Source organism: Myotis lucifugus, unplaced genomic scaffold (genome assembly GCF_000147115.1).
Source record: "Myotis lucifugus unplaced genomic scaffold, Myoluc2.0 scaffold_90, whole genome shotgun sequence".
Classification (NCBI taxonomy): domain Eukaryota; kingdom Metazoa; phylum Chordata; class Mammalia; order Chiroptera; family Vespertilionidae; genus Myotis; species Myotis lucifugus.
The window spans coordinates 1148530-1174925 of record NW_005871138.1 but is presented as its reverse complement, the minus strand read 5'-3'; the positions used below and the strand labels follow the sequence as shown (position 1 = coordinate 1174925).

Sequence of the window (26396 nt, the reverse complement as noted above, 5' to 3'; positions counted from 1 at the left end):
TCATTAGAGAAAACTGTTTAATGGTTTAGGAATGTGTACACTCTGGCTCTGTTAAGTTTCCATAAAGGCAACTTTTCCATGTTTTTAAAAATAGATGTGACATAAAGATGTATATATTTATAAACAGGTAACGTAAAATTCCAATGTAAATGGCATCCTTGGGCTGCCTAAGGCACTCCCCGCCCCACAGTCCAGAGCAGTGGGGCTCAGAGTGTCCCTAAGACCCCCCGCCGCCCACCCCCACCCCGCCCAGCAGCCCTCCTGGAGAAGAGTAACTGGATTCAATGTGAATTAGGAGTTTCCTCCAGCTCCGCGTCTGCTGGGGCTTGTGCCTTTGGGGTCAGTCCCCACCCCTACCCCCATCCCCACCCCCGAGGACAGGGGACCACCTCTGGCTTAAGAGTCAGGATCACATGTGTCTCCTGCCCACCCCAGTCCTCCTCCCAGAACTCCATCAGCTTCCCTCGTTCTCCCTCAGCCCGTGTCACATCTGCCTCACCTAGACCACACTGCCCTTCCCCAGGCCTGGCTGCCAGGACAATTCCCCGATGTCCTTCCCTCTCCCACACCCGGGCCCCTCTCCCCACCTACTCCTGTGCTTAGATAATTTATAAACAAAGAGCGAGCCCTGGCTGGTGTGGCTCAGTTGGTTGGAGCGTCATCCCATGCACAGGAAGGCTGCAGGTTCGATTCCCTCTCTACAAGTAAAATAAATAAACTAATAAAATAAAATAAATAGAGATTAAACTGTTCCTTTGCCCCAGAGGCTGCTGGGAAAGGGAACAGAAACAAGTCTTATTTGCTGTCTCAGATACTTCCCTCATTTTCTCTTACTCCATCTGACACAGGATAAGGCCCAGAGAGATGGAGGCCCCAGCCTGGCGGGCATACAGAGCAGGGACCCCATGCGGCATGCAGTCAATGCCTCACCCGCAGCCAGGCCCTGAGCGCTAGCATCTGTGTCTGAGGTTGAGGGCATCTCTCGGAGCATCAGGAAATGGCTTCAGCCCAGGGAGCGGGTGGAGGAACCTCACAGGCGGAGGGTAGGGACGAACTCATTCTTGCAGGAGAGAACTATGAACAAGAGATTAGCTTGGGGTGGGGCAAGTTCTCAGGGGTGTCCAGCTGGGTCATTTGTGGGATTATAAATGACATGAACAAAAGGGCAGGGTAAGTGGAGGGAGGGGGGCCGGAAAGGTAAGTGGAGGGGGGGCAGGATGCTCCTGGGGGACAGGCAGGTGCTGGAACGAACCCAGGGTGGAGCTGTGAAGGCCTTGGGCTTCTGGGTCCGTGTGGACAGCACTCCAAGTACCCGAGGGCACCCTGAAAGGTGTTGGGGGGGTGGCAGGACCAGGAGTGACCTCTCACAGCGGACACTGATGGCTGCAGGCGGTGGCTGGGGCAGTGGGATGAGAAGCCCAAGACCAAGGTCAGTGAGATGTCCAGGTGAGAGGATGTGATGGCCAGTGTCTCCGACACCCCGGGACTGAGACGTGGGGGAATCAGAGTTGTTGGCTTGGTTTCTGGGTAAACCAAGAGGTGACCAGCGAGAAGAAGCCTCCCTGGTCCCAGGCTAGGTCGCTCTTCCTTTCCCTTCTAAGCCAGGCCTCTTCGGGGTTTCAGGCCTCCTGCCCTAAAGACGGGGGTTGTGGTGGCTCACGTCCCAGTGACAAATGAGCCTGTCACCTGCCAGCTACCCGTTCCTGTGCCTACCGCCAAGGACATCCATCCGAGGGGGTAGAAGGACCTCCGTCTTCCCTGAACCCTGCGGGGCTGGGTACCTGTGCTCTCAGCTGGAAGTGGGGCTGCAAGTCAATCATAGGGATGCAGGCCCTTGCCTCTGCCCCAAGACCCCAAAAACAGCAGGTGACATTTTCTAGCTGGGGCCTAAATTCAACGCCCAGCTCTGCCCAAATATTAGCCCCTAGCAGAGGTCATGGGGCTGGAGGACCTTTGTCCCTGACCTTAAAGGAATCCTCTTCAGGGAACCCCTCGGTGACAGGCACTTTCTACTCGGCAGGTGGAGCCTAGGCCTTCAATGGAGAGGCCGGGCAGGCGCCAACTCCCTGCCAGCAACTGGGCCCCATTCACCAGCAAGGCCACTGCGGACTGAAGCCAGGCAGCCTTCGTGCTCCCACCCCACCCCACCCCAGGCAGAAATGGGCTGACTCCCCTAAATGCAGACCCCGGCTCAGAAGCTCCTGGCCCAATCAGGCTAACATCCTTTCCCGCCAGAAGCAGGCTCAGCAGTTCTATGGCTGCCTCCCTGCTTGAAAGGGAGCCCCCAGCCTGCATGTCTGTCTCGGCCATCCATGCCCGACCCTGACTCATCAGACTGCTGCAAAGGTCTGGCTTCTTGCTCTGCAGCCAGGCCTGCCCAGGAGAGGGGGCAACGCAGACCAAGGTGCTTGGAGTAGAAGGGCCAGGGGAGTCAGGGAAGCGCCACAGCCTCCTTGGGGCTGGGGCTGAGCCTGGGGTGCCTGACAAGCCTGACAGGCTCTGGGCTGCCTCTCTATGATGCGGCCTCGCAGTTCACTTCCTGAGGCCCCACACTGAGAGGCCAGAGGGGCTGAACTGGGCTGACAGGGGAGAACTGAGCTGGCTTAGGAAGATCACCTAAGGCCAGACCCTGTGATCCTCTGAGCTACGCCAGAGTCTGGTGCTGCTTCGAAGACCCCCAGTGACCCCGGCTCCACCCTGCCTTCTTACCTCAGCATCTGCGCATGTGGAGGCTGCTGGGGGCAGGTGGACTCAGAGGAGGGGAAGGGGAGGACGGGGTGGTGAAATGCCCAGGCCCAGAACTACCAGGCCTCGCCTCTTTGGTTTGGGAAACTCTAAGCTAGACTGGGAGCAGTGGAGAGCTGATGCTCTAAACATGACAGGAAAGATTTCTCAGACCTGAGCCTCAAGGATGCAAGATTTTACTTTTCCCTTAAATGTCCACATTCCTCTCTCATTCCCCAACCCCCAAGCTTCTGAGACCTCAGAACTGAAGAATTAACTGTTTTTGCAACCTGAGTGACACAACTTTGGGTCCCAAGCCAGCAGACAGTCCCTGCTTGGCTGTGGGCCTCCACTTTTGTGAATGAAAACAAGAAGCTACATGGAAAACTTGAGAGGTCTTGCTAAGGCAGCAAGTTGGGCCCCATGGTGTCTGTGAGCTTAGAGCTGGCAGTGAAGAAGGTTCCTGCCCTGGAAGGAGTTAGGGCTTCCCTGGGCTGTGCTCAGAAACCACCTATTGGGCTGGTTGCTCTGCTCTCCGCAGCTACATATGGAGGCCCTGGAATGACCTGGGAACCAGTCACATCCCTGGGAGGCAGCAACCTGCTGCTACGGCTGCAGCAGACACAGGTGTGAAATGGTCAGAACTAGTCAGAATATAGCAGGGGAGGCACGGTCCAGGCCCCTCTCCAGCTGTGGTCCACACTGTGAGCTCGGGCCAGTCCTGAAATGTAAGAGCATGAAGGGAACAGCCACTGACCGGCAGGGCGGGCCCCACACCCTGCCCTGTGACCACAGGCTCCTGCAGGAGGAACCCTGCTTCTCCTTTCCTTGGGGGAGCTTTCCCATCAAGCATCCAGGCCATGGGATGAATGATTCCAGGACTTTATCCAGCTGCTCTAGAATCACGGGTGCCCTAGAGGGCCAGCTCTGGAGGGCTGGGCTTGGCAGACCAGAGCGAGGAGAAGGGGAGGCCCCTGCCTGCCTGCCTGCCCTGCACCCCAGTCAGCACCCGCAGCCCCAGCTTTCTCCAATGTCCTTGCTATCCAGCTGGATGTGGTCGGTGCTCTTCTCACTGAGCAGAGGACCCCCGTGCCTCATGACCAGCTCTGTGGCCACCCTCACGAAGGCCTCCTCCACGTTGCTCGAGTCCTTGGCAGACGTCTCAATGGCACACAGGATGTCATAGTGCTCCACCAGGCTCTGCGCTTCAGCCAGAGGGACCTCCCGGAGCTCGCCAAGGTCCGACTTGTTCCCTGTGGGGAAAGGCCAGGAGCAGCGTGGTGAGGTCAGCTGGTGCAGGGAAGCCCTGTCCTACGTGGCAGGGCCAAACCGACAAGCCCAACCCCATCTGATGCCCTCTGTCAACTCCTAGTTGTGCATTGTGCATGGTGATCTTTAAAACAACAGCCAAACTGTTATTTTAAAGCTGCTATTCTATCCTTTAGTCCACCCCACTCTGTTTTTAACCTTTGCCAGAGGATTGTATATTTTGACTCTTTCTAAGATATAGCAGTAAAATTTAGGCAAAAGAATACCATACTTTAAAGCTAGAAGAAAATCTGGGTAGAAACTCCAGCTTCCTATCACTTAGGTAGGTCACTTCATCTCTGAGCCCCAATTTCCCCATCTGATGCCACCTTCAGCAGAGCAAGGATTAAATAATACAACAAATATGAAAACAACTGGCATCTGGCAGGTACTCCATAAATGTGTAAGTTAAAGAAATCTGGCACTGCTCTTTTTGTGTTTGTTTTTTTTCTGGTAAAACTCCGTTATTATACTTATTATTTATTCTCTCTTATTTTTCTACTACTAAGAACACAGACTACCACTTTACCTGAGAGTACATCATTGGCTTCTCCTACAGGTGTGAGATGTCTCATTACATTCCAAATCATCTAGTAAACTACTCCTTGACCCAATTTTTAAAAGCATTTTTTAAGTTTCTAAATGGTTGACTTTTACAATGTGATATAGGGAGGACAAAAAAATAGATAAATGTCTATAAATAGCTGAAATTTCTTTGGTAACCTTAAATGATGTATCAATCAATTTCAATGTGTGAAACTTATCCTAATTTCAAAAAGAAAAAAAAAGCACATGTTGTTTATGAGTAATTATAAATCTGAACACAGGTCAGTTATTTGATTTATTCAGGAAATGTCAATATTTTTAGATGTGAAAATGGTACTCTTGTCATGTCTTTTTAAGTGTTTTTATCTTTTGATTCACGCTGGAATATTTACAGATGAAATAGTTGTAGTTAGGAATCGCCTGGAAATAATACAAGGGAGGGAGGGGATGAGGTGGAGGTGAAATGTGACATGAGTTGCTGAAGCTGGGTGATGGGTCTAAGGTTCGTTACACTATGTTATTTCTGTATTTGTGTAAAATACTCAATATAAAATGTCTTATTTTAAATGTCCTGGATAAAAGGACTGTGGAAGGCTGGGCAAGGAGAGCTCCATTACTTCCCGGGCAGATGAGCTCTGCTAGCCCTTCTCAGCCCAGTCCAGGCAGGTGTGTGGGACCAAGCCACCCTTTCCCCAGCTGGAGCGACATCCAGGACCCACCTGCACAACCTCGTCTTAGAAAAATCAGTCTGACTGCTGAGGTGAGGACCCAGGGGTCACACAAGTGGTCCAAAGCTTCCTGAGCCCAGTTCTGGGAAGTTTACGTAGGAGAAAAAATGGAAAATGGAGGTATCCGCATCTCTGCAACAGTAGTTTTCAAAGTGGGTTCCCTGAGTCGGCAACAGATATGTCCCAGATGTCACCTGGGAACTTGTTAGAAATGCACATTCCTGGGCCTCACCCAGGCCTCCTGAACTGAATGCTCTGCAGGTGGTGCCCAGCAGCTGTGCTTTATGGCTTTGGAGGCATGGGAACATTTGAGGAGCCCTAATCTGCTGAATTATGGTTAGTACTAGTAGAACTACACTCAAATTTCACGTGTGTATGCTCACAGACTGTTTGAACTGAGAAATTATTTCACTTCTCTGAGCCTCATGCCCATGCCCTGACAAATAAGGAGTAGTCAGATTATGGGAATTAAATCCAAAGACACGTGTGAAGACTTAACCAGTGTTAACCACTGTGCAGATACATGTACACTGCAAATCAAATTTTAGCTTCCTTTCTTCCCAAATTCCAATTTTAAATATAACGTTACAAGTGACCAGCAGAATCAGAATTTCAAGTTCTGGCTCCATTCCTGCCTGGATAAGCTCAGGCCCTCTCTGTGCTCTGACTTTCCTTTGTTTAAAAAGGAGAGAGAAGCCCTAGCCGGTTTGGCTCAGTGGATAGAGTGTTGGCCTGAAGACCAAAGAGTCCCGGGTTCGATTCCGGTTAAGGGCACATGCCTTGGTTGCAGGCTCCTCCCTGGCCTGGGCCCTGGTTGGGGCACATGCAGGAGGCAACCAATCGATGTGTTTCTTTCACATCAATGTTTTGCTCTGTCTTTCCCTCTCTCTAAAAGATCAATGGAAAAATATCCTCAGGTAAGGATTAAAAAAAGAGAGAGCCCAGCCAGTGTGGCTCAATGGTTGAGCGTGGACCTATGAACCAGGAAGTCATGGTTCAATTCCAGTCAGGGCACATGCCAGGTTGCAGGCTCGATCCCTCATAGTGGGGTGTGCAGAAGGCAGCTGATCAATGATTCTTTCTCATCACTGATGTTTCTATCTTTCCCTCTCCCTTCCTCTCTGAAATCAATAAAAAAAAAATTTTTTTTTTAAAAAGGAGAAACTGAGACAGACAGGATCTGTGGTCCCAAGGAACCCTGCCAGCCCCGACTTCATCCCTCCCAGCTCACCGATCAGCAGCTGCACAATGTTGGAGCCAGCATACTTCCTCACGTCCTCGATCCAATGAGGCACTGACAGAAAGGAGCTCCTCTTGGTGATGTCGTAAGCAAGAATGGCCCCATTAGCACTGCGGTAGTAGCTCTGGGTGATGGTGCGGAATCGCTCCTGGCCGGCAGTGTCCCAGATCTGCAGCTAAAGACATAGGAAGCCTCCCATGAACCGGATGACATGGCCGGGACAGGGAGGGCAATCCCACACACCCATGCCGAAAGCACTGGTTCCAACTGGCAGGCCACCAGCCCAAACCCTGACTGGAATCACACAGAAGGTCTAGAAGGTAGAGAGGGGGGGGGGAGCCCTTCTGAGCCCTTAGAAAGCAACTCAGTGGCCCTGCGCTGTGTAAGGCTCCCCCACAACTAGGGTTCTCTATCTGCCTCAGAAATACCCAGGAATATGCTCCCTACTTGGTGGTAAGGGAGGCCTGGGCTGTGTCAATGAGGGCCTAGGGGAAGCAGTGGGCAGAGCCCTTCCTGGGGCCTTTACCATCAACTGACCCATCTTGACCAAACGCAAAAAGCTTGGCATCTTTTCCTGCCCATGTCTTCACTTAACAACACTCATTAGGGCCCAATACCCAGCCCTCCTGGACACTGGCCACGCAGGAGAGGTACCTGTGTGTGGCAGGAGCTTCTCTAGCTTTCTATAGAGGCAGCAGTCTGGCAAGACAGACACAACATAGAGCAGGGCAGACCTTGCCCTACACTGTGCCCAGACAAGGAGGCCTCCCACTCTAGGTGGAGACCACCACCAGTTCTAGGACTGGGAGAGAGACTGCGGACAGGCATCAGAGCAGGCAGGTACCAGGGCTCTCAGGAGCTCAGGGATTGCTTTCTCCACTCCAGAAATCACAGGTTCTCGGGGCTCTCTGAGGATGAACACGAGCCTTTGGTCCACAATGGGCTGCAGGTCCATCCACGCTCCTTTGCTGGCGCAAGTACTGTCAGTGCCTCTCTATCTAGTTCTCAAGGTGTCAGAGGCCCTCTAGTCTGTCCAGAGTGGGGATAATGACCCTCTCAGTATGGAGGTGACAACCTTTTCCCTAGGCCCCACCAAGTAAAGTCTGAGAGTTAACCTCTGGGCCACAACATGCCAAATACAATCCTCCAGTCCTGAGGATTCCTATTTACTCTTCAGCTCTAAGAGGCTACAGGGAAACCAGGCTCCATACCCCACAGCTTATGCTGTCTGCTAGCTCACGCATGGGGCGAAGCAAAAGGTGTAAACACTGACACTACACAAACCTGGGATCCAAATGACCAAGCACTCATCTCCACACCCCAGAGGAGAGCATATAACACTAAAGACAGAGGATAAACATGGGAAAAAGCAACTTGGAGGAAACAGAAATTATGCAAAAGCAAAAACCTCAAAAACAATCATCAAGAGTTTCAGAGATAGAAAAGATCTGTGAAACAATAAACACTTTAAGTAGAGGGAGCATTCAGAAATAAAAAAGAGCTCTTGAAAATTAACTATATAACAAAAATGAATAATACAACATAAGGGTTGGGAGATAAAAGTTGAAGACATCCCTCCATGGTAAAGAAAAAAATAAATACAAAGAGATGGAAAAGAGAAAAGAAAATTGTAGAAACAGCCTGGGAGGTACAATATGTGATAGTAAAAGGTTCAAGGGGGGTGGGGGGGAGGAAGTAAAATCAAAGAAATACTTCAAGAAAATGCCCCAGAACTGATTGAAAGGGTCCACTAAGCACACACACAATGAAGGAAAACAGACCCTCACAAAACACGACTGAGAATTCCAAAATAATAGGGAAGAAAAACTCCCAGAGTAAAAACAGAAAAAGAAAAAACAGGTTTCAAGGTTTCACACAAGATTCACATGGTATTAGATATTCAATCAAACAATGCCTGAAATTATGACGGAAAATTATTTCCAATCTAGAATTCTCTACTCAATCAACTATCAGTCAAGTGTGATGGTTTAATAAAGGCATTTTCAGGCGTGTAGGCCTCAAAAAATTTACCTTCCTACCACCCTTTATCAGGAAACTACTGAAGGTTCCTCTACCTAAAGAAACCAATCAAAAATAAGAAAACGGGGGCTTCAGAAAACAGAGAATTCAACTCAAAAGAGAAGCAAAGGGAATCGCTAAGTGAGATCCCAAGACAACAGCCAAGCAGGGCGTTTGGATGTTCACCCATCCAGAGCAGGCCCAGCACTCCAGGACAACTTCCAGCCCTGGCACAGTCATCAACAGCAGACAAACCTTCCCTCCATAAACAACCATTAGACGGAGGAAAACAGGGAGGCTGCCATTTTCAACCCCATTGTGCTGCCTAATGTAAACAACACGCAGCACAAAACTGTAACCCTGCAAGAAGCAAAACTCATGAAATGTACCTCATGATCACCAAAACTCTCTACCCAGCGGCGGTTTCCTAACCACAGGACAGTGGATAGAATCCAGAGCATGGTGGTCCCACTGAGCCAGGGAGGCAAAGATCAGCATCTTAGATGTGATGGATGGAGCAATGCAGGGGGTGTGAGAGCCCAACAGTCTATGTGGGGGAGTTCCCAGTGAGTCCTCACCTGAGGACTCCATGCACAGGATCAGACTACCAGAATCTTACCAGAGTGGCTCCAACAGGGTTAAGAATAGACCAAACTCAGAAATAGAGGTTGAGCAGTGCTAGGGGATGCTGAAGTTCCCACCCAGACACATCCAGGTGCCTCTTTAGCACATTGTTAATGACCCAGATATTAAGCTGAGACATCAGGAAGGCTGTATACTATGAGTGAGAACCATGGCTGGAGGAAGGCCTTCATAAACCCGCCCCAACAAATCCTAAAACCAACACCCAACGTAAGTCTCAGGTTTGGAGGCTGAGTTCTGTCCGGTTAGAGAGGCAAAACAAACATCCTTGAACACTAACAAAACATAAAAACAAACATACACAGGTTCAAAGTGATCAACCAGTAATTTAATTAACTACTAAGATCCTGCACGAGCCAGGGAGGAGCCTGCAACCTGGGCATGTGCCCTTGACCAGAATCGAACCTGGGACCCTTCAGTCCGCAAGCTGACGCTCTATCCACTGAGCCAAACCGGCTAGGGCCATATATTTTAATAAAAAACAAAACAAAACAAAAAACACACAACCAACCCAAATTAAAAATAAGTAGGGAGAGGTAAGAGCCTCTCCACTCCTCTGATGAGTGGCACAGAGTCCTCTTTCACTATGACTTCCTATAGTTGCACTGCCAGTTGTGGGCCTCCTCATCCTTTAGGGCATGGGCGGGCACCTTGCACTTCAGAGCAAAGGCGCCTACCGCACACCCACCATTCATGGGGGCTTGGAGGACTGTGGTGTGTCGATGTCCTCCGTCTGCTTCGTGTCCTCACCCTCCTCTGAGGGCTACAGACGTGGCTATGTGGGCACCTTGGCTGGGTCCGACAGGCTTCTGGTGGGCAACGAGACAGTGACCATGCAGAACCTCAAGACCTTAGCGCCTCACACCTGGATAAGGTACATGCCCTGGAGGAGGCCAACAGGTGACCTGGAGGTGAAGATCATGACTGGCACCAGAAGCAGGCGCCCGGGGTGCCCATGACTACAGCCACTACTACCAGACCATTGATGATCTTCGAGACAAGATTCTTGGTGCCACCACTGAGAACTCCAAGATTGTCCTGCAGATTAACAATGCCGTCTGGCTGTGGATGACTTCCAACCAAGTTCGAGGCAGAGCAGGCCCTACGCATGAGCATGGAAGCTGACATCAGTGGCCTGTGCAAAGAGCTGGAGGAGCTGACCACGGCAGGAGCAGATCTGGAGATGCAGACTGAAGGCCTGAAGGAAAAGCTGGCCTACCTGGAGAACCATGAGGAGGAAATCAGTGCCCTAAAGGGCCAGGTGGTGACAAGGTCAGTGTGGAGGTGGATTCCGCTCCAGCACTGACCTGCTAAGACCCCGAGTGATATGAGAAACCTGGTCATGGTTGAGAAGAACCTGAGAAGAACTGGAAGGATGATGACCTGGTTCACCAGCCAGACTGAGGAGCTGAACCAGAGGTCGCTGGCCACACAGAGTAACTGCCGATTTAGCCCATTAGCAAGACGGCCCTGGCCAGGTAGCTCAGTTGGTTGAGCGTTGTCCGGATACACCAAGGTTGCAGTTCGATCTCTGGTCAGGGCACACACAAGAAGCAACCAATGAATGCATAAATAAGTGAAACAATAAATTGATGTTTCTTTCTTTCTCTCTCTCCCCCCCCCCCTTCTCTTTCTCTCTCTTAAAAAAAAGAAAAAAAACCATTAGCAAGACAGAGGTCACCAACTGGTCTGGAGATCAAGCTTCAGTCTCAGCTCAACATGAAAGCCACCCTAGAAGGCACGCTGGCTGAAACACAGGCTTGCTTCAGAGCCCAGCTGACAGGTCCAGGCACTATCAGCAGTATCCAAGCCCAGCTGAGTGACATTTGTGCTGGCACTAAGCATCAGAACCTGGAGTAACAGCAGCTCCTGACATCAAGACATAGCTGGAGCAGGAGACCGCCACCTACCACAGCCTGTGTCAGGGCCAGGATGCCTATCACCAACCTGCCCGTCACCAAGACGGCCTGAGTCCAGCAGCCTCCTGGGCTTCCTGCTTCCAGCAGAGGGATGCTCTGGAAGGGAGGGAGCCTTACCCCGGCTCTTCCTCTGACCTGTCAATGAAATTTTATGGCTCAAGGGAGGAAAAAAAATAAGCAGAGAACCTGAGTAGACACTTCTCCAAAGAGAATGTACAGATGGCCAACAGACATATAAAAAAATGTTCAACATCACTAATCATCAGAGAAATGCAAATTAAAACGACAATGAGATATCACCTCACACCTGTCAGAAAAGCTATTATCAATAAATCAACAAACAAGTGCTGGTGAGGGTGTGGAGAAAAGGTGCGCTATTGATGGGAATGCAGAGTGGTGCAGCCACAGTGGAAAGCAGTATAGAGTTACCTCAAAAAATTAAAAATGGAACTGCCTTATGACCCAGCAATTCCACTTCTGGGTATATACCCAAAGAAATCCAAAATATTACTTCTAAAAGATATATGCACCCCTATATTCACTGCAGCATTATTTACAATAGCCAAGATATGGAAGCAACCCAAATGCCCATCAATAGATGAGTGTATAAAGAAGATGTGGTACATATATACAACGGAATATTACTCCATCATAGAAAAAGAATGAAATCTTACCATTTGTGACAGCATGATGGATGTACAGGGAGTTACGCTAAGTGAAATAAGTTAGAGAAAAGCAAATACTGTATTATTTCACTTATACGTGGAATCTAAAGAACAAAATAAAACAGAAACAGACTCATAGATACAGAGAACAGAGTGATGGTTGCCAAATGGGAGGGGGGTAAGAAGTACAAACTGGTAGTTACGAAACAGTCATAGGGAATGTAAAGTTCAGCATAGGAAATATAGTCGATAATATTTTAATAACTATGTATGGTGCCAGGTGGTAACTTGAATTATCGGGGGACACTTTGTAAATATATGATTGTTTAATTGCTATGCAGTACACCTGAAACTAATATAAAATAATACTGAATGTCAACTCTAATTGAAAAACAAAATTTAAATGCCAGTAAAAAAAATTTGCCCGGACAGAGTGGCTCAGTTGGTTGAGTGTCACCCTGTGCACTGAAAGGTTGCTGGTTCAATTCCCAGTCAGGGCACATACCTGGGTTTGGGGTTTGATTCCTGATCGGGACATGTGAGGAAGGCAACCAATCGATATTTCTCTCACAGTGATGTTTCTCTCTCTCTCTCTCTCTCTCTCTCTCTCAATCCCTCCCTCGCTCACTCTCTCCCTCCTTTCCTCCCTTCCTCTCTCTAAACATGTCCTTGGGTGAGGATTAAAAATAAATAAGTTAAAAATTAAAAAATGATGCCAAAATGGCCCATATATAGATTTAATAGGCAATACTTTGAGACAGTTATTTTAAATATAATAAAAAAACTAAAGGACAATATGGTAAAAAAAATTAGAGCAAATATGATCACAATAAGTGAGTAAATAGGGGATTTCAGCAAAAAATGAAAATAATTTTTAAAGATATTTAAAAGAGACTCGAGGTTCTAGAACTTAGAAGTACAATAAGTGAAATGGAATATTCATTCAATAATGTTAGCAGCATGAAAATGCAAAAGAAAAAAAAGAACCAGTGAATTTGAAGAAAAATTAATAGAAATATTCAATCTGAAGAATAAAGGGAAAAAATATAGATTGGAAAAAAAATGAACAGGGATCTGTGGGATAATATCAAACAGTCTCATATTCACATAACTGCAGTCCCAGAAGTAGAAAATATTGAGAATGTAGCAGAACTAATGAATGAAATTGCAAATTTGTTGAAAATACTAACTTAATTATCCAAAAAACTCAGCCAACCCCAAGCAAAAGAAATACAAAATATATAATGGGAAACCATAGCCAAACTGATAAAAAAAAAAAAAAAAAAGGAAAAAAGAAATTTTTAAACCAGTTGGGAGGAATAAAAAAACATAAAGGAACAACACCAAAAATGACAAGTGACTTCTCATCAGAAATAATGAATACCAGAAGACAATGCTGAGAAGTGTTGAAAAGAAAAAACTCTCAGCACCAAAGTCTATCCAGGAAAAAAGAAAATCTCTCACAAATGAGGGTTAAATAAAGATATTTTCAGATAAATTAAAGAGAACCTTCCTGGGAGATTTGTGTCTGTTTGGCTTTCTCCATGTGTCCAGCACCCAGCACAGTGCCTGGCATGTAGAAGGTGCTCCATAAATATATGGTGGATGGATGAGTACTATTTCTGCCCTTACAAGCCTGTTACCCTGCGCTGCCTGCTCTCCATCTAGTAGCTGGACTCTAAGCCCTAGTTTAGGAAACCAGCCCCCTACCCCCCAGAAGTACTCTCCTGTACTCTCATTTGACAAACAGACAGGGACTTTGTACTGTGAACTGTACCTGCGCCCTCACTCCTTAACTGTCTCACCCCCCACCTGGCACGCCTCCAGCTTCTCTCACCTTTCCCTACCAGGCTTTCTCTTTAGGGGAAATTGCCTTGGCTGCTGATATCTGGAGTGAAGTCCAGAAGATTCTGCTGGGCAGAAAGGGTTGAAGTGAGGTCCAGTTAGGATGGATATGGCTCCCAGAGGGTGTCAGCTCGGAAGACAGGAGCTGCCAGCCTCCCACTCAGCAGGGGATGGTCAGGTGAGTTTCAAATGGGTAGGATGGGGTGGGGGTTTCAAGACAGCAAGAGTCCTTGTTTCCATCCTTCTCTGGCCTTGGTGGCGACGGGCTCCAGCCCATCAGCTGCTGCCTCAGTCAGGGAAGCACCGTCTCCATGAGGTTTATTTTCTCTTCTAAGTTCCACACCTAACAATCCCAGTGTACACTGTCCCTCTGAGTCCCCACACCCATGGTGGGGTATTGTCATTACCTCCTTTTTCTAGGATAGACTGCATTCATCTTGATCTTTTGGTGAACTCCTACCAAACCTTCAGGACCCCAGTTCAAAAGTCACGTGGTCAGTAGAGCTCTCCCTGACACACAGGCCTGGGCCCAACCCTAGCAGAATTCATTCTTTCCACCATGCTCCCAGAGCCCTTAATTCTTGACTCTATAACAGCCCACACCATAAAATATGTTAGACATTTAAGTCAAATGTCCCAAACTGAGGTGTCTTTGGGGGCCAGACAGGGAACATAAAATGCACCCCGAGACATGGTGCACCGATAGGACAATAGTAGACACTGCAAAACCTCAGTCCTCTCAACTGAGCTGTCTTGCTGCAAGGTTATATCCATACTCAGAATAATGTGCTGACTGAAGTGAACCCCCAGACTCGAATTCCCAGAACCTTTGACCGTTTGTTTGTGGCCTCATGGTTCACCTTTTAGACAAATGCAGTGTTCGAGCAACAGATGGCCCCCAGAAGCTCTTAAGGTAATTAAGAATCCAGTGTGAGATCATTTCCCAGTTGGATGCTTGAAAATTGGTACTTCTTTTTCCATCCCAGTTGTCAGTAATGTGCAAGAGTTGGTGCCCAGCAGCAACCCTATTGCCTCTGTAGTGGGGGCCTTGGCCCATGGCAAGCTCAGTGTGGAGGATACAGAGAAAATAGTGTCCATCAGCAACTACCCTTTTCTGCGGCCTTCACCTGCGCAAACCTTACCACAGCCTTTGAAGAAGTATGGAGAGTCCTTTGACAGTAGGACCTTGCTCTGAAACAGAGAGACTGGTGACACTGCATCGCCTGACTCTTCCAACTCACTGCTGGAAGATGACCTTCCTGCACCAAGACGGTGGGGTTAGTGGAAGCCAAGGCTGTACTTTTGCTATTTGTTTACCATATAAACACTATTCTTGCAAACAAACAAACAAACAAACAAACAAAAAGCATACGTGATTAAGTTCCCAAAAACCGTGTCCAGCACTGTCCCGCCGAATGGAAACACAAGAGGATTTTATTTGAATGGTCTTTCTCCTGCGTGACAAATCAGGCAGTGGAAAGTTCCTTGCTTCTTCACAGTAGAAAAGGACTCTGGTAAAATTAGTGCTCAGGGCAAAACTCTAAAAACTGGTCAGAGTGACCCAAATACAAGTTCCTGAGCTATTTTTCATGGTATCTTGGGAACTAGGAGGTGGTTTGTGGGCCACTCCTCCAGCCAACACTGTTGTCACTCTCCTGCCTCGGTTCTCCAAGGGAAGAGAAGAGGTTGGCAGAGGTTGGCCCAGGCTCACAAACAAGTCACAGCCTGAGACATGAGTGCACCAATAGGACGATAGTAGACACTACAAAACTCCGGAATAAAGACAGTCAGGGAGCTGGACAGAGACCAAGTGAAGAGAAAAGTGAGAATGCTGAGCTAGCAATACAGGGAGGAATAAACAACGTGAACCTAACACAGCCGACTTCTCTGCAGTCAGCAGTATTGAACATAAATTCCTCAAGCCCCCTAAACACGGGTTCCTCAAATCCCAGCATGAAGGTTACTTTCCTTGTCCTTTGTCACAATGCAGCTCTCCTTGGTAGAGCCATCTGCAGTTTGAATGAAAGAGAAATCAGGAATCCTGACCTACTCCACCAGTCAAGTGATCAAGGATGGTCACAGTAGCTTCCTAGAGTCTGTGTTTCCTTACCAGTAACTTGGGAATAGCAGCGACCAGCTTCATTTTGCAGGGCCAGTGGGAGCACAGGGTGAAGGTGGGGTTCTACTAGTAACATGCTTTGAGAACCTTCAGGCACTAGCACTATTAGTGCTTCACATCTATTGGTCCATTTTATACTCAAAACAGCCCTAAAAGGTAAGTCTAATTACTTTTTAGATGAGGAGTCACAGGAAAGTAATATGAAAAGAGCTCTGTCTCCACAATAAATTTTTTAAAATATATTTTTATTGATTTCAGAGAGGAAGGGAAAGGGAGAGGGAGCTAGAAACATCAATGATGAGAGAGAATCACTAATTGGCAGCCTCCTGCACGCCCCACACTGGAGATCAAGCCCGCAACCCGGGCATATGCCCTGACAGGGAATCGAACTGTGACCTCCTGGGTTCATAGGTCGATGCTCAACCAGTGAGCCACACTGGCTGGTCTCCCCAATAAATTTAATTTAAAAAAAGAAGAAGAGCTCTGTGTAACCCCATGCTGTATTCTGTGTGCACAGCAACTCCACAAATCATTTCCAGCCCAACTACAAATTCTGATTTCTTTGGTAAATGGTGTTATGCAGCCCTCAACAGCCTCTGCAATAATTCCCTGAAACTCAACTTGCTCCTTTTTTCCAAAACTTCTCATAAACAAGGGCCTGGCTTACAGGGGGCTCAGATGCCATATGTCCCAAAGTGAACTTTGCCTTCCCTCAAACTGTGCCTCCTATGCCCTGCTACTTGAATTAATGGAGAGTGGGCTAAGCCAGCAGGCTCACTCAGACTTGATCCCTTGGCTGCCCTAAAATCACTGCCGATTATGCCTCCGGCCCATGTCAACCCTCAGGAAAAAACGGTGGTTTTCCCAGACAAACGTTACCAGTGTCCTCCCTTAGGACAGTCAACACACCTTCTAGTATGATCAGAAGGCTGGTCCTGACCCCAACCATAGTCTCACTACCCCCACACTCCAACTACACTTGACTTGAACACACACACTTCCACTTTCACATCTCCATAGTTAGCACATACGTGATCTTGGTAGCAAAGTCCTTTCTATCTGTCCCCATTGGGAAACTCTCACTTATCTTTCAGGGCCCAACTCAAACCTCACTACCTCTGTAACCCTGGGGCGAGCAGATTGCTGCCTCCTCTGTGCCCCTGCAGCACTCAACACACATCCCTATGACAACCACAGGATCCTGCTTTGAGGGAACAGTACTAATTTTAAAACTTCAGTCCTGCTGTCACCGCAATAAACACATATGTACTTGTCAGGCCATGTCTTCCAATTCTTGGTTCAGAAATCACAGTCACTACAGAAACAGCATTGACACCATTGCACTCTAGGTATTGGTTTCCACAGATGTTCGCCAACCAGATGTTAGCTCCTAAAGAACTTCCCTTTTCTCCTCCTCAGTGCTTATAACAATGCCTAAGAAAGAGTAGATACTTACAGTATGGATAAATAAACAGTGAGCTCACTGACATTTAAACATCTACCTGACATGTAGTGTATGTCTCAAGGTGCTAAAGGCCTTCTGTGACTTGTGGAATCTCTGCCCACATCCGTTGCAGGGGCCAGGCCCTTGCTTTTTCTTACACAGAAAACCCTATATGGGTAGGTCAGACAAGGATTCTTTTCTTCATCTGACTGATATAGTAAGAGATCAGTGAAGTAACTTGGGCAACCCCACACTTCCTGTCTTCCCATGCCACTGTCTCTCTCAGGTGATTTCCACACCAACGTCAGTTCCCATCTACTGATGGTCTGCTATACACCAGGTCCTTAAAGTTAGGGGTTTGCAGGTGAAGCAGATTAAAAGCAGTGACATCAGGGCCTATCTGGCAAAGCCAAAATTTTAACCTGATGTTGTAGGGTTCTAACACTGGCCCTCTTTCCACTTCACATGCTGCCTCAGGACTTTCAGAAAACTTGAGAGGCAAGTCTTATTTTGCAATGAGGATGGTTGCCACTGGTATCAAGAACAGATTTCTTCAGCCCAGCTGGTATGGCTCAGTGGTTGAATGTCAACCCATGGGGGCTTGGGGAGTAGAGGAGAGGAGAGGCAGCCAGTTGATGTTTGATGTTTCTCTCACATCAATGTTTCTTTCTTCCTTCCTCTCTCTCTAAAACAGTGATTCCCAAAGTGGGGCGCTACCGCCCCCTGGGGGGCGCTGCAGCGGGGGGGGGGGGGGCGGTGATGGCCACAGGTGCATTTGTTTTAACTTTTTTTGTATTACCTTTCTATTCTGAGTTCAATAAATAGTTTCATAATTTCAAACTTCAATGATTCTAATTTACACCTTTCTTTACTATATTTTACGAAAAAGGTAGAAACATTAATACATATATCTTTCTGTTTAATTGCTATTAAAATTTTAAAAAAATTAATTTCCAGGGGGCGCTGAGTAATATTTTTTCTGGAAAGGGGGCGGTAGGCCAAATAAGTTTGGGAACCACTGCTCTAAAATATATATATTTTATAAAAATTAAAAAAAAAGAAATATATATATATATATATTTATTTTAAGACCAGGTTTCTTCAGACAACCAACAAGAACTTCTTTCTTACCTAACAGTCCTTTTGCTATCTCTGATCAAAACTGAAAAAGTCAAACCAATTTTATTTAAATAGGAATAGCACATGAGCAAAGCCAGCCCCTGATTGGAAAGACTATGGATGCAAACTTTAAAAAGAAGCTGGTTCTTTTTACCTACCCTTACCTTCCTTTTGGAAGTGCCACAAACAACGACTGTAGGGCCAAGGGAAGCTTTAGATTCAAGGCTGAAGGTCCTGAAATCTGGAGACCCGGCCCAGGGGTGTAGACTTTACCTCTGTGAATGAGAGATCCAGCCCCAAAAAGGGGAAAGTGAACTTGATAGAGAGCTAAAGAAATGGTGTCTAATTTTACAAGGTTAACCTCTCTGTGTAAACTTGAGGCCTGCATCACAAGTAATCTGCAAAAACAAGTTTACATAACAGGCCTTTGTGTTGTCCTAGATAAGAGTTGAGTAGAGGAACATTCAGAATGTTTTAAGGATTTAGAACCAACTGAAATTTTCTAGGGGACAGTGAGGTTGGGGAGGAGTGAGGTGTGGGAGAGGGGCAGGTTAAAAAATAATGTGTCTAAGCATGAGTGGACCTACAGATTATGCTCAGTGAAATAAGTCAGAGAAAGACAAATACCATATGACTTCATTTACATGTGAAATCTAAAGAACAATATAAACAAACAAACAAAATAGAAACAGACTCATAGATACAGAGAATAGACTGGCGGTTGCCAGAAGGGATGGGGTTGGGGAACTGGGTAAAAAAGGTGAAGGGATTAAGAAGTACAAATTGGTAGTTACAAAAATAGTCATGGGATGTATAGTACAGCACAGGGAATATAGTCATTAATATTGTAATAACTATGTATGGGGCCAGGTAAGTGCTGGAAATATTGCGGGGGACACTTTGTAAAATATATGATTGTCTAACCACTGTACTGTACACCTGAAACTAATTCAAAATAATACTGAATGTAAACTATAATTGAAAAAAAGTTTAATTTAAAAATAAAAAATAATTTGTCTAATGTAGGGAGAAAAATAATAACAACAACAATAAAATAATTCCTTATATTTGTGATTCCTTGGGGATTTTTTTGTTGTTTTTTTAATCATCACCCAAAGATATTTTTTCCTTGATTTTATTTATTTTTATTTTTAAAATATATTTTATTGATTTTTTTTACAGAAAGGGAGGGGGATAGAGAGTTAGAATCATTGATGAGAGAGAAACATCGATCAGCTGCCTCCTGCACATCCCCCACTGGGGATGTGCCTACAACCAAGGCAGATGCCCTTGACGGGAATTGAAACTGGGACCCTTCAGTTCACAGGCCGACGCTCTATCCACTGAACCAAACCAGTCAGGGCTTTCCTTGATTTTAGAGAGTGGAAGAGAGAGGGAAAGACAGAAATATCGATGTGAGAGATACACATTGATTGGTTGCTTCCTACACGCTCCTCGACCAGGGCCTGGCCCGGGGAGGAGCCTGCAACCAAGGTATGTGCCCTTGACTGCAATCGAACCCAGTACCCTTCGATCCACAAGCCAGTGTTCTATCCACTGAGCCAAACTGGCTAGGGCTCCTTGGTTTTATTTACAATACTTTCAAGATAGACAAAAAAATGGATTAACATTGATTACCTCTTATTAGAGGGCACTGGGTGGCTTGGGAAACAAATGTGGAAAGAGATTTTTTACTGTGTCTTTCACATCTTTGAAATTTGGAATTCTGAACCATGTGAATGAATTATCTATTCAAAAATATATAAAGAGAATGTTAAACTATTTTAATCATGTCCACAGTTTTCCAACAACCCTAAGAAGTAGGCAGAATGAAGATCATTAATTCCATTTCATAAATGCCAAGGAACTGGCCGCAGTGTGGTTGGACATACAACCCAGACCTTCAGAATCCTAATCCAGTGTTTTCTTTCAGAGACTCCACAATTTGAAAGACTAGCAGCACCCAGATTCACTCTCGGAAGTTCAGTCTGATTAGCTAGAGCAAAAGGCATTCACATGAGGTAGGGGACAGGAACCAATCACCCCATACAGAGCCTTGCTAACCAGCACAGCAGGCTATGTGAGCTATTTGGGACTGGCTGGATGTTCTGTTAGCTGAACATCTGTTTACCCTGAAATTCTTTGGGATTTCAATCTTCATAATTGAAAATCTATAAAATGCCCACATTCACATTCTTTTCTCAAAGTGTGGTGGCCACAACTGCACTTTTACTAGATTCATTAACTTGCAAGATCTCAGGATTATCATTATGAACACAAAGGGACTCAGAAGGGTGGTCAAGTGTAAAAAAAACATTGGGCTTAGAAGCCAGCCTGACTGGGTTCAAATCCTGGTTTTACCACTGACTTGCATGTGGCCTTGGGCATGTTGGTCACTTCACTTTTGTATTTTGGCCTCAGCTTCCTCAATATAAAAATTATTAACAGATATGTATTGAGCACTGTTGTAGGTGTAGGGATTCACTGATTACACAAGGCAGACTGGATCCCTGAGCTTTCAAGAAGCTAAAATTGTACAGGGGGAGACCAACACCAAAATAATTTCAAGTCTTGGTAAGTGCTATGAACTTATCCTTAAACTTATCCCATAATAAAAAAGGGGGGGTAGGAGGCCAGGGAAGGGCTCTCTGAATAGGAGGCATTCTCAGTGGAAACTAAATGATGAAGCGGAGCCCCTTGGGACAGAGTGTGACAGGCAGGGGAAAAAACATAAAAGGCCTGAGGCAAGTATGGTTGAAGAATAGAAAAAGCTAGTGGGGCTGGAGATTTCTGAGTGAGGGGCACAGGGGATAAATGAAGTCCGCAAGGCAGGCAGTGGCCCATTTCTTCAGGTAAGGAGTTTGAATGTTATTCTGGATCCAATAGGAAGTGACTATAAAAACAAAGGTGTTCAATTATATCTGTGATGTCTCAAACTTTTTATTTTTTAGCAGAACTTTTTAGTCAAATGAAAACAAGTGGGACCGCAATATAAAACTAACTAAAATTAGTATTTTTCTGGCTGTGTGAGAAGTTCGTTAAGGCTCTTCTGAACCTGTGGTCTCTTGACCTTCCCCCTTTGCCCCACCATATCCTCAAGCACTGGAGCTTGGAGGAGCTGGAAAACCACTAGGTGATCTATCTCTAAGGTTCCTTAAGCTTAAATCGAGCAAAAGCCAGCATTCCAGGAGATCACACCGGATGCTTGTTGGACCCCGGACAGAACCTGGAAAGGTTCTAAAACTAAATCCCTGACGTGGACATGCTTCTGTTCACCAAAGGTTCCCGTTAAAATCACATTGATGAAACTATAGGGGCAGAAAACAGATCAGTGTTTGCCAGGGCTGGGGAGAAGGGAGACAATAACACAAAAGGATACAAGGGAACCTTCTGGATTGATGGAAGTATTCTAGACCTTGATTGTGGCTGTGGTTACAGGACTGTATATGTTTGTCAAAGTTCACAGAACTATACACCTAAAATTGGGTGTGAAGTTTACTGTGTGTAAATTAAACCTCAATAACCCTGTGTTTTTCAATTACATTGCTGGAAGACACCTCACCGTTATTTTACAGATGAGAAAACAGTCTCTGAGAGGAAAGATGACTGGTTCCTGATGAGTCAGGAGAGCCCAGAAAGCCTGACTTCAGAGACTGTCCCTCACCCACTACCGCTCAGTTTTAATTCAGAGCCTCTTCAGTGTGCTGGGCTTCAGATTTCTCTGACTGCAAAATGAGGAGGTAAATAACCGTCAAAGGCTCTCCCACTTCCAACAATCAGATTCTAAGGAGGAGGAGAAAGATCTCAGTGCTTTGGAATCAGAAAAACTGGAAGAAAAATTCCAACCTCTGTCACTCAGTAGCTGTGTGCTCTGGTGCAAGTGTGTCCTGTGTGGCAGGGGGTTAATAAGAGCACATCTGTAAAACAGCTGGCAAACAAACTCTCAAGAAGGGCAATGATTCTACACTGTTGTCCTATTCCCAGTCCCAACTGGCTGCTTCCTAAGAAAAATCTGGAGGTGACCATAAGGAAAAGAAATAATGAACTGCCTGCTCTGCATTGCATAACCTGTGCTCTGGTTCACAGTACACCCTGGGCTCCAAAGGGGCACAGGTTGTTATCTTGCCGGATAAACAGGAACACCCCGCCCCCTCCTTGACCACCTTCAGCACGGGCCACCACAAACACTGGAGTAGGAGCAGGCTTACGGCTTGCAAGAGCGCCACTGCTGATTATGCCTATATTTTATTTTATTTTATTTTAATTTTTTATTTTTTTTATTAGTTAAGGTACTACAAATGTGTCCTCATCGCCCCCCCTTAACCCCCAACCTCCCCCCCCCCGTGCCTATATATTTTTTTAAAATATATTTTATTGATTTTTTACAGAGAGGAAGGGAGAAGGATAGAGAGTTAGAAACATCGATGAGAGAGAAACATCGATCAGCTGCCTCCTGCACATCTCCTACTGGGAATGTGCCTGCAACCAAGGTACATGCCCTTGACCGGAATCGAACCTGGGACCCTTCAGTCCGCAGGCCGACGCTCTATCCACTGAGCCAAACCGGTTTCGGCTGTGCCTATATTTTAATACTCCACTTTCCCTGTGGCTTCTGGTTACAGGGCACAAACTTGCCCATGGATATATTCCACAGCCCTTTCCTGGCCACCTGTTAGCTCTAAAAGGGGTGGTCCCAAGTAATGACTCAATGCTGCCTGCCACACCTTGCTTTTTTTCCCTTCTGTTCCAAGGAGACCAAAAACACACAGAAACCCAAAAGACTATTTAAAGCAAAATAAAACAAACAAAAAAACCCTCAGCCTGACCGGTGTGGCTCAGTGGTTGAGCATCAACCTACAAATCAGGAGGTCACCGTTCCCTGTCAGGGCACATGCCTGGATTGCAGGCTCAATCACCAATAGGGGGCCAGAGGAGGCAGCAGACCTCAACATTGATGTTTCTCTCTCTCCCTCTCCCTTCCTCTCTAAAACCAATAAAAATATATTTTTAAAATATATATTTAAAAAAATAAAAAATCTTCAGGCCTGGCCGGTGTGGAGCCTTGGTTGGAGCCTTGGTCCCTGCACACCAAAACGTTGCCAGTTCAATTCTCAGTCAGGGCACTGGGTTGTGGGTTCAATCCCAGGTCCGGGCACTTAAAGGAAGCAAATCGATGTTTCTTTTCTTTCTCTTTTTCTCTCTTCTTTCTCTCTCCTTTCTCCCTCTCCTTTCCCCTTTCTAAAAATCAATGAATGTCCTCATGTGAGAATAAAACATAAAAAAATAAAAACCTCAGGCAGGTAGTTTCTGCTTCCACTGTCTCATCGACTCTAGATGCACTGTGGTCATGTAAAGGCTATTGGCTTACTTTTTGTCCTTGAAGGGGCAGGAGGGAGGCAACACTGAGAAATTATCCAACTTTTGCAGGAACAAAGAGCTAAGTATCTGGGCCAAAGGCAACCATGAGCTGACTACAGCAGACCAAGGAGGCAGAGTCCCCAGCATCAGGACTCAACAACTCCAATACCCTGGCTCAGCTTCTCAAGAACACAGAGATAACACTTGCCCTGTACTGCCCCTGCCCAGTGCTCTTAAGAGTTGTCCTGGAACCCCGCAGGTGTGGCTCAGTGGTTGAGCGACAACCTATGAACCAGGAGGGCACAGTTCAATTCCTGGTCAGGGCACATGCTTGCGTTTCGGGCTCCATCCCCAGTGTGGGGCGTGCTGCCGATAAAAGCTTCTCTCTAATCATTGATGCTTCTATCTCTCCCTCCCTCTCTGAAATCAATACAGCCCTAACTGGTTTGGCTCAGTGGATAGACCGTTGGCCTGCAGACTGAAGGGTCCCAGGTTCGATTCCGGTCAAGGGCATGTACCTTGGTTGCAGGCACATCCCCAGTAGGGGGTGTGCAGGAGGCAGCTGATCAATGTCTCAAACTCTCTATCCCTCTCCCTTCCTCTATGTAAAAAATCAATAAAATATATAAAAAAAATAAAAAATAAATGAAATCAATACAAATATATTTTTTAAAAAAGAATTAACCAATGAATGCAAAGATAAGTGGAACAACAGGTCGATGTTTCTCTGTCTCTCTCTTTTCCCCTCTCTAAAATTAATAAAGTAAAAGATAATCACAATTTAAAGAAAAAAATAAAAAAGTTGTCCTGGAGATCATGTGAACTCAAAACCGTGAAAGAAGGAAAAGGATTTCTGTACAGCCAAGTTAAGTAAAGTTCCTGAGCGAGAAAGAACAATGCTTTGTCCGAGAGGGCTGACACCAGGTTAAGAAATTTTGATTCATAATCACAAATATTATTTATCAAACAACTGCCAGGGCACTGTGGCAACTACATCCTGCTGTTTCTATTCCGAGTCATTGCCAAAGACGGGTCCTCAGCCCTACCTTCCGGTATCTGCGAAATTTTCAGTTTCTATAAACTCCAGCTGGGGGAGGGGACCAGCGCCGGCCGTGGACGAGTAAAGTTCCACCAGCGAGTCCACAAAGAGACCAGAGAGGCGTGGCCAGGCCGGAAATTCTGACCCAAAGTTTGGGCCCTCGGGTCCTAGAGGCAACTACTTCCTGATCGCTCCTAGCCGCGGGCGGGCGTCGTTTTCGCGCTGCGTTCGCCACCCGCGGGCCGAGCTCGGCTTCCACCGCGGGGGGCACGGGTCGGGCCAGCCCGGCGTCCACCAGGCCCCCGGCCCGGCACCGAGGCGCTCCGCTGCCTCCCCATGATTTTGGAGCAAAGTAAAGGCTGTGAGTTCGCGAGGGCAGAGTCTCCTCCCCACTCCCCCCGGACACACACAGACTCACACACACACCCCGAGGCAGGCGCTGTGCGGACGGCACCGGGCTCAGACCCCAAGGCCCAGGCCCGCCCTCCCCCCCCCGGGAGGAGGGAAAAGGAAAAGCGAAAGGGGTTTGGCAGACACCTCCGAACTGTCCTGGACGCTAGGTACCGAGGGGACAGAGCAATCCCGCCCCGCTGAGGGAGACTGCCGGGCACTGGCCAACCCAGTGCACGTCGGAGCCCGGCTGCGCAGTGACCAAGAGGGCCAGGCCCCCGGCCCGGGACCCCAGGCCGGGCCTCCACCTTGACCCGCTTGCCCTGGATCTCCAGCGTCTTCATGGTGAAGTCCACGCCGATGGTGCTGCTCTGGCGCTCCGAGAAGACGCCGGTCTTGAAGCGCTGCACCACGCACGTCTTGCCCACGCTCGCGTCGCCCACCAGCACCAGTTTGAACAGGAAATCGTACTGCTCGTCTGGGTCCCCCGGGCCCGGCCCTGCCATGGCTTCGCGGGAGCCGAGGGCCGGCACTCCGGACGCTGGGGGCGGCCTGGGTTCACGGAAGCCACAGGCGCCCGGCGACGTGGAGCCGCCCCAACACCTGAAGCTGGGGCGCCGCGGAACACCGGCCCCGGTCCGCCCGGGCCGGCCCTCCGCCCCGCCCCGGCCAGCCCGAAGCCCGCCGGCCCCGCTCCGCCCCAACTCTCCTAATCCGGAATCTGCGAAGCGCGCCGCTGGCCCACGGTTCAGGCCAGTCCGGCCCTCAGGTCGGCCCTCAGCACCGCCCACAGCTCCTCCCCCGCCAGGCTCCGCCCTCAGACCGCCCACAGCTCCTCCCCTGCCCGGGCTTCACCCTCAGGACCGCCCACAGCTCCTCCCCTGCCCGGGCTCCGCCCACAGCTCCTCCCCTGCCCGGGCTTCACCCTCAGCACCGCCCACAGCTCCTCCCCCGCCAGGCTCCGCCCTCAACACCGCCCGCAGCTTCTCCCCCGCCAGGCTCCGCCCGCAGCACCGCCCACAGCTCCTCCCCTGCCCGGGCTTCACCCTCAGCACCGCCCACAGCTCCTCCCCTGCCAGGCTCCGCCCACAGCTCCTCCAATACCAGGCTCCGCCCCCCAGGTCCGCCCGCAGCTCCTCCCCGGAAAAAAAAGGTCAGCACCGCCGCAGCTCCTCCCCCGCCAGGCTCCGCCCTCAGCACCGCCCACAGCTCCTCCCCTGCCAGGCTTCATCCTCAGGACCGCCCACGGCTCCTCCCCTGCCAGGCCCGCCCACAGCTCCGCCCCGCCTGG

The 26396-nt window shown here is 47.9% G+C and overlaps 1 protein-coding gene across 2 annotated transcripts; it reads right to left on the bottom strand.

Moving 5' to 3' along the window:
- Positions 1-25779, bottom strand: RAB43 (RAB43, member RAS oncogene family). 2 transcript variants are annotated; one of them, XM_014458047.2, is made up of 3 exons: positions 25414-25779; positions 6538-6715; positions 1-3977 (listed from the first exon to the last, which is right to left on the bottom strand). In XM_014458047.2, exons 1-3 carry the CDS (start codon positions 25609-25611, stop codon positions 3727-3729), a joined length of 627 nt encoding a protein of 208 aa, XP_014313533.1. In that variant the 5' UTR covers positions 25612-25779; the 3' UTR covers positions 1-3726. The 2 variants fall into 2 exon arrangements, with proteins under 2 accessions (XP_014313533.1, XP_006091382.1); XM_006091320.3 differs by having other exon boundaries at positions 6538-6721; positions 25414-25773.
- Between the last annotated feature and the right edge of the window lie 617 nt (positions 25780-26396).

Bases quoted from the DNA above. Each gene is read 5' to 3' on its own strand.
- RAB43 (XM_006091320.3), bottom strand. From the start codon at position 25,611: ATGGCAGGGCCGGGCCCGGGGGACCCAGACGAGCAGTACGATTTCCTG. The intron at 6,722-25,413 runs GTGGAGGCCCGG...CTATGTCTTTAG, and splicing joins TCCAGGGCAAGCGGGTCAAG to CTGCAGATCTGGGACACTGC. The intron at 3,978-6,537 runs GTGAGCTGGGAG...CTTTCCCCACAG, and splicing joins CATTGTGCAGCTGCTGATCG to GGAACAAGTCGGACCTTGGC.